The sequence below is a fragment of the Equus asinus genome, chromosome 7, assembly GCF_041296235.1.
Source record: "Equus asinus isolate D_3611 breed Donkey chromosome 7, EquAss-T2T_v2, whole genome shotgun sequence".
Classification (NCBI taxonomy): domain Eukaryota; kingdom Metazoa; phylum Chordata; class Mammalia; order Perissodactyla; family Equidae; genus Equus; species Equus asinus.
Window position 1 is genome coordinate 245746 of NC_091796.1, and position 13427 is coordinate 259172.

The window sequence follows — 13427 nt, forward strand, 5'->3', positions numbered from 1 at the left end:
GTCCTGTGATGCTGTCCCTGCAACAGGGACAGCTGTGCTGTGCTGGCAAAGACAGAGCGTCTCGGCACCACGTTCCTGCCAGGCACCGCGCCCGGTCCCAGACACCTACGGAGAAAGTGGCACCGGGGGCTTGCCGCTGTTGCAGAGGAAATGGCAATGCTCTCCTTCCTGGAAGAATTTATAAAAATGGAAATTCACTCTCTGAAAAGCCATTTGCAAGCTTCCTTGCTTATCTTAATAGAGCACCGTTCTCTGATTATCTAAACTTTGTTAATGCCATTTTTTGTTATTTCAAGGTGGATGATGCTTGGGAAAAGGAGATGCCCCCAGTCCAAGAGAATGTTTCTCTACATCACACTTAAGCAACGGTTTATTTCAACATCTCTCTAACACATGTTTTCTCTGAAAGGCATGTCACAGCCGTTTTGCACTTAGGAAAACTAGACAGCACTGAAGCACCATGCTTGGGGGCCTTTTTTTCTTTCCTTTTTTTGCTGAGAAAGATTGCCCCAGAGCTAACATCTGTGCCAGTCTTCCTCTATTTTGTATGTGGGATGCCACCAAAGTGTGGCTGCGGACAAGTGGTGTAGGTCTGTGCCTAATAACTGAACCCAGGCTGCCAAAGCAGAGCACGCTAAGCTTAACCACTAGGGCCACGGGGTTGGCTTGGGGCCATTTTTAAACAGTGAAATCATCATCAAAAGGCACAAAAATGTGAAAAACGTGACACTAAACAGATCGTGAAAAGGACAGTTGTTTACATATGAAACAAGGCGGCAAAGGGTTGCCTTGTTGCAACTTAACCGGGACCCTGTGCATCAATGACTCAAATTTTCACCTTTCTGCACGTCAGAGAATGACGAGAAGGTGCCACATGGTTACAAGGAAATTCTAGTCAGCAGGAAAATCTGCAATTATGGAATCCACAAATAATGAGGACGAACTGTACTGCCGTCAATGGGAACGATTTCTCTCTGCTCCCTGCAGGCCATCCTCTCCTCACAGCCACGTGGGGGGCTCAGGGGGGCACGTGCGTGCCTCAAGGTGCTCTGCACACGAGGGCCTCCCTCAGGCAGAGCTGCATCACGTGCAGACACGGGTGGGTCAGCAAGTGGAGCCCCAGTCCATGCCCTAGGTCTCTAACAGCCACCTCGGCCCTTTCTGTCGCCATCGCTCTCCACCTGTGGCTCCCGCTCTGCTTCTGGGAGCTCCCGCCCGTGTCCCGTGCTGTGCTCCTCCAGACAGGCTGCACTGTAGGCCAGGTCGTCTTCACTGACCGCCCCCCACAGGCAGTCCTTGGGGGAGAGGTCCTCGTCCACGCGGCGCTTGCTCTTCTTCCTCTTTTTTGTCTGCTTTGTCAGCTCAGCCTCCTGCTCGGGGCTCAGCCTCTCACGCCCTCTCTCTTTCCTCCTCTTATACTCCATGATCTGCTTGTTGAGTGCCTCATGGTTGATCCCAAACACACCTGAATGCACGGCGGGGCCCGGGGTGTTGCACGGTGATAGGGCGTTCAGGGCCTTGGGTTCCCTGCTGGGGAGAAGAGGGCTCTTCACACCAAGCAAAGGAGCACCCAGGACAACAGCGTGGGCTCCTGGGCAGCGCTTCCCACGTCCCACACCCCCTTCTGGTGAACCATCCTAACAGATGTCTGGGGGAAACTGGAGAGCGGGAGGACGTGGGGCATGGCCGGGCACCCCCCAGTCCCAAACCACTCAGCCAGCATTCCTGGGGCCTGAGTGGCACAGTTCTGATTTTTAATTTTTTTCCATTTAAACATGGCCAGTGCTCTTAGAGAGCTAAGCAGAATTATGGGTGGGGTCTCCAGATCTATCACTCAGGCCACTTGATGAACCAAAGGAAGAGAGAAGACAAGAGTCCATTCTGGGAGCAAAACAGAGCAAGCCCTTCAAAGCCCAAATCTGGCCCTGTCGCGCCTTTAAACCCTCTAATACCCTGCATTGGAAAGTCTCCAGGCCCACGGATCGGGCTCCCCGCCTCCTTGCTGATCGGGACCCGTGGACTCTGCTGCTTGGGGCCTCTGCTCTAGCTTGGCGTCCCCAAAGAACAGCATCCCTCACCAGGCGGGCTGTTACTGCAGCCCTGGAGCTCTGGAGAGGGCCCATGTGACGGTGATGGAGCCAGTTTAAGGAGCACAGGCTGAGAACCTACCTAGCTGGTCGTGCGCCTGGAACAGGACCCTCCACACACCCCTCCAAACCCCACATCACTTTCTCAGACAGAGGCCTGCGCTGGCCGTCAGATTTTAAACTGCAGCGCTGCCCCCACCCACGGGCCCTCGCCGTCCTGACATTGAATTTCCTGCTCAAAGACACTTATTGCTTCCTCTTGGCACCCCAGAAGAACGCAGGCTCCCAAGACCCTGCTGTCTATTCTGTTCAGGGATGAATCCTAAGTGCGGGAACAGGGCCTGGCATGCAGTAGGCCCTCAATAAAAATGTGCGAGTGAATGGAAAGGATGAGGGAGATACACCTGTCCTCACTTGACAAGGTGCTGCCAGGACAGCAGAGGCCGCAGGCCCTGGCGCCCAGAGGCCCTCCCCACAGCTGCACTGAGGCGCTGGTAGCTTGCTGGGCTGCCGCCAGGGCTGCCACGTGCTGACACCAGGCTGGGCCCCAGGGACACAGGCAGGGCCTGGCCTGCAGACAGTCCACAGCGTGCAGAACTGCGCAGTGCCATGGGAACCAGCAACTCCACACGAGTATTGCCCAGGAGGATGGAAAACCTACTTCCCCCCGCATTACCTGAAACCATTCTGCATAAACTCATCTTTTTCATCTGGGGGCCCAAAATCAGCAACAGCCAGCAACCGATCCACCTGGAAAGAGAGGGTAATTAGCACACCCCGTCCAGCACTGCGCAGGGAGCTGGCACCACTGGACATGGGTGCCATGCCCCATGCGGCCCACGCAGCCCCCCGCTGCCCTCGCACCGCTCCTCCCACGTGGCTTGTGCTCTCAAACACCCGCATTTGACAGTTAGGTTTTCTCTGATAATGAACTGTGGCTTTTTTAAGACTACATTGAAAACTTGTCAGTGTTAGTCAAATTTATGAAGAAACAGTTAAATATTAGTTGAATTAACATTTACTGATTTTTCATGTAGTTTTGTAAAATGCTTCAACTTTGCCACAGAATTTGCGTGTTCGGGGGAAAAAAGCCCTTCCAGCATGGCAGTGTGAAAGGCACCCATTGGGGTCTGGCCTTCAAATCCAGCTCCATGGAGGCTGAGAGGCCTATGCTGGGAATAAGAACTGCTCCCCAGCAGGGCATGCACAGAGGCATTAACCCACAGCAGGCCCTGCTCCCTGGACACCGCAGGTAGCTCCCACCTGGACCAGCCCGTCCTGACAGCCTCCAGGGCCATCCCAAGGCCACGCGCACTGAGGTCAGTGCAAGCCCAGGAGAGCCTGGATCCAAAACCAGGGCTGAGGCAACATAAAGCATGATCACAATGGCACAGCAATAAAAATCACACACATAGGGGCCAGCCCTGTGGCTTAATGGTTAAGTTTGCACACTCCACTTTGGCACCCGGGGGTTCACCAGTTCAGACCCTGGGTGTGGACCTAGCACCACTCTTTAAGCCATGCTGTGGTAGCATCCCACTTACAAGAACTAGAAGGACTTACAACTAGAATATATAATTATGTACTGGGGCTTCGGAGAGGGAAAAAAAAGAAGACTGGTAACAGATGTTAGCTCAGGGCCAATCTTCCTCACCAAAAAGAAAAAAAAGTACCTAAGTATTTGAAAAATACTGCACTGACTTATACAAGGGCAAGCAAGTAACGACCATGCCCTCAAATAATCATCCGCCCAAGTCAAAGACCCCCGCTCTGGTCTAGCCTTCACTTGCTTCTAAATTCAGTGAGACAAAAACTTCAGGACGAGAGATGGAGGCCCGACCTTCCCTTTGCCTCTGGTCAACAGCTGAGCTCTGAGCACATATGGGGCCCACCATCAGCACATGGCCCTTTTCACCTCTGGGCACACGTGGGACATGGTGAGACCACTGGACAGGCTTAAGGCTGCCTCCAGTATGAAACCCAACAGCACAGTCTCTGGACAAAGGATCTGCCCCAGAAGTGCTTGAGCATCTCCTGCATCCCCCCCCCACTGACGGCTTCTGGAAAGGAACCCACCTGGCTCTGTAGGTTACACCTACCTCCCCAGAGGGAGGGCCAAGTCATGGCATCGTGAGTGCAGAGGGCCCAACCACCAGGAGACGGGATGTCCTCCTACCAGCTCACCAAGTACGCAGGGCAAACTCCCCGCCAAGTGCCTCTGTGGTACACCGTACCCTGAATTCCACCGAACTCTTCACAGCAGACGGGGGCCTCACCCTTTTGTGCCCTCTACTACTGGGAAAGCCACACCTGCCAAGATTGCTATTTGGATAATGTTTTCAGTACTGCTCATATGATGAAAAACAAAAGACAGAAACATCCAACTAGACTTTTTTTCCTCTGTAGATCTAAATACTACCTAGGCCTACAGGGAATAACAGCTACCTAATTATAATATTGTAAATGCTACTTATTGGGGTTTTTGGGGTAAACTTTTTAAAGGCAGAACATACCTTAATAACCATCAGGTAACCGCCACACAGATAAAACATATATATATATTTACAGGTTTTAACCTTTATAATTAACCTATATCTAAAGGAAGGAAAACAATTACAGTTACAGGACAGAATGCAAACCTTATAAGCCTTGATGATATACAGTAACCACTGACAGGCTGAAATCTAGGGAGCTGTGAGGAGCAGCACAGGAGGGTAGCTCTGAATGCCGCATGTTTAGAAATTGAGAAGTGGAGATATGGTTTACTAGTTAGAGTGACAGGCAATGAAAAATTAAAGCCAGATGCAGTGTTCACCTCTGGGAATCGGTGGGACGGGTACAGGAGACGCACTTTTCACTTGTACCCTTCCAACTGTTACTTTTTCAAACTGTACACATTATCTTTTGAATATTTAGAAAGTAAACTTAAAATCCTACTCATACAAAAGTTTACGTTGTAAAAAAGTTAATTATTTAAAAGCCTTACCTCGGCTAGCGCTGCATTTTCTTTGTCCTGAACAAATACGATCGGCGGCACGTTCCTCAGGGTCTGCTGGGACATCAAAAGATGCCTGGAGACAGAGACAACACAGATTTGCGTGGCTGTAGGTGACATTTGGTGGAAAGGTGTGACAATGCCAGAAACAAAACTATATGGTAATCTCACGAAGAAGAAGAAATGAGATTGAAAACATCAGCCCAGAGGAGTCTTCCTTAGCCAAATTGCACGTTACAAAAGGGATAAAAATGCATCATCACTGCAATTGTTTTTAATCCTCTAAATGCAGCTTGTGAGATCCTTGGAAACAATCTGATCTGAACTGAGACGCTCTCCTAGGCCTCAGAGCAGCTTTGGGCTCCATGTTTGGGCACTAACAACCTGTCAATGTTTCATTCCTCCCTCCAACGGACATTCACCCGCAACGACGCCACAGCCCTCAACCACCTGGGTATCAGATGCAGAAATGATCCTTGTAGCATTCAGTCACACAACACAAGCAGATATAAGGTCAATCTAGGTGCGACAAGTACCCAGTGAAAACACTGCTGTGACACACTGCATATCTGCTCAGAGTGACATAGATATTGGTACGTAGTTATGGAAAAACCTTGACACTGAACCTTGCGTGATCAGAAGAGGTGGGATAAGGGACATTGCATTCAACTGAATTTTCTGATTATCTAAAAATTAATCATAAAACAATACTGTTATCTCAACACTTGGAAATCTCTCTTTTTCTTGTTTCTGTAAAATGTGAAAAATGAAACAACTGACCATTCTCTGATAAACAACTTTAGAGACTATTAGGGATTACAGTGATGGACGTCAGCGATCATGATGCAGAGGAGCTGAACTGGAAGGTATGTGAAAATACTAGTTCTGCATATGACTCTGACTTCTCAGCACCTATCCCCTTCTAAAAACGAAGTATGATGCAAAGAGGAGAGGCGAGAAGAACAGAGAGAAAGGAGAGGGAAGCAGGTTAGTGCTGGTTAGCTAGGTTTCTGCAATTTTTAAGACTGAGGAGAAAACTGAGTAACTTTTTTACTATCACCCAGCTTAGTGATTTCAAAATTTTTGGTCTCAGAACCACTTTATACTCTTAAAAATTACTAAGGACACCAAAAAGCTTCTGTTTATGTGGATTATATCTATCAATATTTACAATACTAGAAATTAAAACTGAGAATTTTAAAAATATTTATTCATCTAAAATAATAAGTGCACTAAATGTTCCCAGACATTTTCAATGAAAAATAACTATATTTTCCAAAAAATTGAGAAGAGCAGTACTGTTTACATGGTTGCAAATTTCTCTAATGCCCAGCTCAATGGAAGACAGCTGAATTCCCATCTCTGCCTCTGCATACCCTGTTCTGATACGTTGTTTTAGTTGAAATGTGAGGAAAATCCAGACACGCACATATCTGTAACTGGAAAAAAGAGCATATGAACAGCTCTTCAGGAAAGTGTGGATCTTCTTTGATACTACACAAAATGTCAAGAAATGGCAGTTTATTAGAGGTTATTGCGATGTGGAATCTGAAACCAAATCAAGGAACACCCCCACTCGCTCACACTCAGGTCCACTGGTCTGCCTTGCACCCTGGCCTTCCCTGTGTGCGACTGCGGAACCTCACGCACTGCTCATTTCAAAAATACTGGTTCACCAAGTTGTACAGATTTTCAGAATGCTGACACATTTTACTACACAACATTGTACTTGTTACTATCACCACCAATCTCACCAAGAGTCTAAGTGTCGGAAAGCTGTCAAACTCACAGTGGTGGACAGAAATTTCTAAAATTCTGATTTTCACTGGAAAGCTTGAATTTTATTACTGACAACAAATACGGTCAGTTGTTTTCTCTGAAGCCACAGGTTCACTTTGCTCATTTTGGAGAAAATATCTGTCCAACACCTAAATCTGAGTAACCAGTGTTGATTCACTTTTCTGTCAAGTGAAACAGTGTCCATTGCGGCTCATGACTGCAGCTGCAGTGTCCTCCCCAAGACGACCCTCCTGCGCCAGCCCACAGCAGTGTTTCATGTACGCCTCCCACCACACGAACACTGGAAAGACGTGCACCCAAGGGTCAAGGCTTAATAAATAATCAGTAGCTTTTGCTTATCCACCAAACGAGCACTGCTTGTTACTGTGAGCGTGTGGCATGAAGCCACAACGACCACCGGCACATCTGGCCAGCAATTTTACCCACTGTGGCTTCAGTGCAAATGGCACCAGTGCGGAAGGGAAGTAAGATCTTATTGTGGAGACAGCTCTAACCTCATGAACCCCATTAAAGGATCGCAGGGGTCCCTAGGACCAACTCTGAGAACTGCTGACCTAATTATGGCTTACATGAACATATGAATTATACTCTGAAGTTCAAGAAAATGCTTCCAAAATTTTCCCTAAAACCAAAACTACTTAATGAAACAGGAGGGAAAGTCAAGGCGTAAGCACAGCCACTGCACTCAGGAAGCAGAGTGTCATCACCTCACGTGCGCAGCGCTTCTCCGCAGGGTGGCCTCGGTGTGCGCGTTCTGCTCGGCAGAGAGTGTGGTCTTCCAGTACACGCGGCAGGCTGAGAAGTCTGAAGTCAGAGAGACCTGCGTCCCACCCCCCGAGCCCACATCACTTTCAGCTCACGTGGGTTTTCCTTAGACAGACAACATTCAGGAGATAAGAGCTCACTCATCAGCAGTCTGCACCCTCAGGCACCCCTACTGCCCCAAAGCTGGCGCTCCAGCGCACTGCCGGGGCCAATGCCTCCCACCGCACTCGCAGCTGAGGGAGCGGGGCTTGGAACCCAACACCTCCTCTTCCCCGACCCTACAGTGCTCATCGACAATGCCTGAACTGCCACTTATTCTCATGACTTCCCTTTGGCTAAATCCACTCCGAGCAGACAGACAGCAGGAAGTCACCCCCTTTATCTTTACACCAAGATGAGGGCAGACGTATCCACTTCTCATCTTTCCCTCAGATCTTCCAGTGCTCCCTATTTCGCCACTTCCTGGTGTCTGGGCATCTGACAGAGCACTCAGCACCGTCTGGTCAAAGGCCCCTCCCGTGTGCAGCAAAACGCCTGCTTTCACACCACGTGTGTGCCCTCCGTCTGCCTTTTCTACTTAAACGGCCACATTTAGCATGACTTCTGCAACCCGAATGAAGACCTTGTGAGTGACGTGGTGCCTTCTGCTAACGGTGAGGAAAGACTGTGGCATGTGGAGGAAGTGCGGGCCCACCGCGCTCAGCCCCGTTTCTGCTCCTTCTGGCCCTCAGTCTACCTTGGAGAGCTCCAAGTTCAAGTCGTAAACCTCCTGGCTCACTTCAGGGGTGCAGAGCAGGTCGGTCAGCGCTTTGTAGAGCAGGCCATTCAGGGCCCTCAGGCGTACGTGGTCTTCCTTCTTGGTCTTCTTCGAGGTACTTTTCGTTAGGAATTCCAACTGGGATGGCTTGTAAGTCTCCGTTGAGAAGAACAGACACAAAAGTCAATATTGCGACTGTACATTAAAGTTGTACTAACAAAAAAGGGGGCTGGGAAGGTTCTGAACACCCTGACAAGCAAGAAACAAACGTTACTCTCAGCCGCCTTAGCTTTTATTAAGATACAGTTTATTTTATAGACCTGGATCCTCCTAGATTTTACCCAATATCCTTCCAAGATTAAAAGTACTGCCAGTATGGGGCTGGCCCCGTGGCCGAGTGGTTAAGTCTGCGCACGCCACTGCGGCAGCCCAGGGTTTCACTGGTTTGGATTCTGGGTGCGGACATGGCACCCTCATCAGGCACGGTGAGGCAGCATCCCACACGCTACAACTAGAAGGACCCACAACTAAAATATATAACTATGTACTGGGGGGATTTGGGGAGAAAAAGCAGAAAAAAAAAAAGCACTGCCAGTATATATTTTTTTTCCAAAAAATTTTAGTGAAATATAATCCACATACCATCAAATTCTCCTTCTAAAAACGGAAAGCTCAGTGATTTTTAGTACACGGTGTATTTTTTTCTATATAAACTTTTTAAAATTTTTTTGAAGATTTTATTTTTCCTTTTTCTCCCAAAGTCCCTGGTACATAGTTGTGTATTTTTAGTTGTGGGTCCTTCTAATTGTGGCATGTGGGATGCCACCTCAGCATGGCCTGCCAAGCAGTGCCATGTCCACGCCCAGGATTCAAACCGGCAACACCCTAGGCTGCTGAAGCGGAGCGCAGGAACTTAACCACTCAGCCACGGAGCCGGCCCCTGTTATATAAACTTTTAAAGTATATCTATATATATGTATATGTTGTACATACACTAAAAACTAAATGGACATTACCACGTTGGAATTTGATAACATATATGACATTCTGGAAAACTTTAGTTTTTTTAAAAGGTCAAAATACCATGTTACCAATGCATCTAGTCCCACCCGTACAGACACTGTCCCCTCCAAGAGGGAAACAAGGACTGCCTTTGCCGGTTTTCAAATCTCACACCGATCTGAATCATAAGTGGCTCATTGCTGCTACTTTATACTTACCAAGTGAGAGCTCAAGGAAGGACCTTCATACCAAAACTTTTTTCTATGGGAAGAAAATAAGAACTATGTTGGATATTGATGGTGAATTAAAGAAGAAAAATTACATAAGCTAACTTGAGGTTAGGATACCACAAGTGTTTCTAAGGGGCTAAACTTGGACATAGAAATGATGTTACTGGAGATCTAAAGACTTAGATATCTAGTTGACAACAACATGAGCAGTGAGGAAGAGACAGGCATGGTTTAATTCAGCCTCATGATTGTTACTTAAAGTCTACTTCCAGTCCCAAAGATAGAGACAATCTAAAAAATATACCCACCAATTTGCACAGGAGCACTGTCTCCTACTTGATACAGGAGTTTCCCCGCGGGTGTGGGTTAGCGACTTACTGCCACACACGTACACCAGGACTGAACAACTAAGTGGGTAGAGGACGGAGGGCCAGGCTTCTCACTGTTACCAGGAGGTTACAGACGTACAAGGAAAAGAAGCTAGAACGATCTGTGTGGTAGTGGATCAGATTGGGGATCAGCATAAATTCAAGCTTCACTTAATATAGATACAGACGGTGACATAGAGATGTTATTCAATAAGTGTATATACAGGGGTTAATATAAACACATGACGTTTCGCTTTGTCAGCTGGAAGGCCCAAAAAGACAGACACTCCAGTAGCAACGAACATGCCCAGCTCTCAGATCGTGGTTTCTGAAGCCACTCTCCAATAAAAGGAACCAGAACTCCTTGAAGAAATAGCTGATTCTAGGGCTGGGGCATCTTGTAGTGGCAGAATGTAAGAAGGTGGTCAAAACAATTTAAAATTACCACAAAATCACACAATAACATGGTATGTCAAAGGGATACAGAAGCCAACTAAAGCAGTTCCCAGTGTTCAAAGCTGGAGCAATCTGAGCAAAATAAACCAGGATTGGATTATAACTCACGAGTCATACTGACATGAGTTGATTAAAAAATGGAGGCGAAGACACACATCTCCCATGCATGACTCCAATAATTCACGAGCATAACTCCCCCCTCCTGAGGTGCAGGCTGCACGTGGTGACTCCCCACAAAGACGACAGTATGAAAGGGGAGGGGCTGCAGCTTTATGTGGATAAACCTGACAGACACGACCTCAGCAGCCATCCAGGCCAACAGCAACAGTGATAAACCATGTTGATAGCAAGTGCCCTAGAAATGATGCGATGCAATTGGCACTTTACCTCTGTGGTCTTCCTCCCAAAAACCCTTAACTCCAGTATTATCATGAGAAAAATATCACACAAATCCCAACAGAGAGGAATCCTATAAAATATCCACCCAGTCCTCTTCAACACTGTCAAGGTCATCAAAAACAGAGACAGTTCCACAAACTGCCACAATCAACAGGAGCATAACAAGGTGACCACTAAGTGGAATGTGGTGCCTGCAGAGAATCCTGGGACAGAAAAAGGACATCAGGTAAAAACTAAGGAAATGTGAATAAGGCACGGATTTCAGTCAGCAAGAATGAATCAATATTGGTTCATTCATCGTAACAAACGTGCTACACTAAGGTAAGGTGTCAATATGGCAGAAACTGAGTGTGGTTCTATGGGAACTCTGTACTCTATTTGCCTATTTTTCTGTAAATCTAAAACTGTTTTTAAAAAGCCTATTGAAACAAAAACATATTGAAAAAAGTCTATTGAAACAAAAAGAAAAATATATTGAAACAAAAATAAATACATTTTTGAAAGTGGTATGGAAATCAACATAATTGTCTCTGACCGCTAAAAGAAATTATCCTGACAAGCTTTCTTTATTCCTCAAAGTAAGCCCACGTAGAAAGCATTAATGCGGAAAGAAAATTCTCATATATTTTTCTTCTTTCTCTTCATTTGATTAAACTATTCTCCTGGAAAATGCTTCGGGTAACAGGAAACAAGATAAATGTACACATCGCTTCACACGTTCAGGATGCACTGTTAGTTTTTAGAAGACGTAAAACTGTACTACCTCGACTGCGTAGACAACGGCAGACATCGGGCAGAAAGACCTCAACAGCCAGCAGTGAGAGGAGGGGCTCCCCGCGGGGCCCCGCCACCACGCCAGCCCCCCGGCCCCCGCCCCCCGCCCCCCGCCCCCCGCCCCCCGTGAGAGCCCCGCCCCGCCGCGTGGACCCCCGTGAGAGCCCCGCCCCCGTGAGAGCCCCGCCCAGCGCCTCGCCCCCGTGAGAGCCCCGCCCCCGTGAGAGCCCCGCCCCGCCGCGTGGACCCCCGCCCCGCCGACACCGGCCCTGCGGCGGCGGGCCGCTCCCCCACCGGGTCCTCACTTAGTCTTCGAGGCAAACTTCTTGAGGAGGTTCTTGCCGCAGGGAACCGGAGAGCCGTGCAGGCCTCGGGCGCCGCCGCGAAGGAGCCCCGCTTGGCGACCGCCGAGCAGCGCCCAACGCCCCGCGTACAGCACCCACAGCCCCTGGGCCGCCGCCCACATGGCTGCCGAGCAAGGGCCGGGGCGACGTGTGGGGCGGTGCGACGCAGGGGACGCGGGGCGACGTGAGACGTGCGTGCGGGGCGGTGCGACGCGGAAAAACTGTGGGCGGGGCGGGCGCCTGTGGGCGGGGCGCGGGGCCGGACGGCGCAGGGGCGGGGCGGGCGCCTGTGGGCGGGGCGCGGGGCCGGACGGCGCAGGGGCGGGGCGGGCGCCTGTGGGCGGGGCGCGGGGGCCGGACGGCGCAGGGGCGGGGCGGGCGCCTGTGGGCGGGGCGCGGGGGCCGGACGGCGCAGGGGCGGGGCGGGCGCCTGTGGGCGGGGCGCGGGGGCCGGACGGCGCAGGGGCGGGGCGGGCGCCTGTGGGCGGGGCGCGGGGGCCGGACGGCGCAGGGGCGGGGCGGGCGCCTGTGGGCGGGGCTGGACGGCGCAGGGGCGGGGCGGGCGCCTGTGGGCGGGGCGCGGGGGCTGGACGGCGCAGGGGCGGGGCGGGCGCCTGTGGGCGGGGCGCGGGGCTGGACGGCGCAGGGGCGGGGCGGGCGCCTGTGGGCGGGGCGCAGGGCCGGACGGCGCAGGGGCGGGGCGGGTGTCTGTGGGCGGGGCGCGGGGCCGGACGGCGCAGGGGCGGGGCGGGCGCCTGTGGGCGGGGCTGGACGGCGCAGGGGCGGGGCGGGCGCCTGTGGGCGGGGCGCGGGGCCGGACGGCGCAGGGGCGGGGCGGGCGCCTGTGGGCGGGGCCGGCCGGACCACGCCACGCCGTTCACCCGCCCGGGCAGGGCTCCACCAGAGGCGGCAGAGCCGCAAGGGTGGTGAGACTTGCTGGTGTTGCTGTGAATGCAGAACAAGGGCTACAGTTTATACGCAGGAAGCTAAGAGGCGTGCCTTGCAACTCCCCTCCCACAAAGTAGCAAATGAAGAAAGCAGGCAGACGACAGCTCTTCGCTGAGTGGTTCAGTGAAATGGGGGGGGAGGTGCCTGGAGCAAAGCCCCTGCTGTCTACACAACTACGAAGGACTCAGGGGTCTCCTGGTTACACTGCGGATTCGTTTGCTCATGCTAGAACCTTTTCTTACTGCAACACCTCCTCACCAGCGTTCTGGAGAAGGACCACACATCCAAAACCACTCCAGAAGGGAGGCGTACTCATCCAAACCCCGTATCATCGCCATCCCTGCAGTGGACCCTGCGCCAGGCACTCTCCCCACCTGTTCCCCCTACACACTCGTCACTCACAGAGACCAGCACTATTTGGTCTGCTCCCCACTAGTAAGCAAGCCCCTGACAGCGGGGACTTTGTTTCCCACATAGTCCCAGCGCTTGTGGGAATTAGACT

The 13427-nt window shown here is 50.8% G+C and overlaps 1 protein-coding gene across 2 annotated transcripts; it reads right to left on the minus strand.

The window, feature by feature from the left end:
• Positions 1-352: 352 nt before the first annotated feature.
• RBFA (ribosome binding factor A) lies at positions 353-12188 on the minus strand. 2 transcript variants are annotated; one of them, XM_044743992.2, is made up of 7 exons: positions 11939-12188; positions 9625-9667; positions 8384-8560; positions 7590-7702; positions 5074-5158; positions 2764-2837; positions 353-1527 (listed from the first exon to the last, which is right to left on the minus strand). In XM_044743992.2, the coding sequence occupies exons 1-7, from the start codon at positions 12097-12099 to the stop codon at positions 1140-1142; spliced, it is 1041 nt and encodes a 346-aa protein (XP_044599927.1). In that variant the 5' UTR covers positions 12100-12188; the 3' UTR covers positions 353-1139. The 2 variants fall into 2 exon arrangements, with proteins under 2 accessions (XP_044599927.1, XP_044599926.1); XM_044743991.2 differs by having other exon boundaries at positions 353-1530; positions 11939-12151.
• Positions 12189-13427: the final 1239 nt, after the last annotated feature.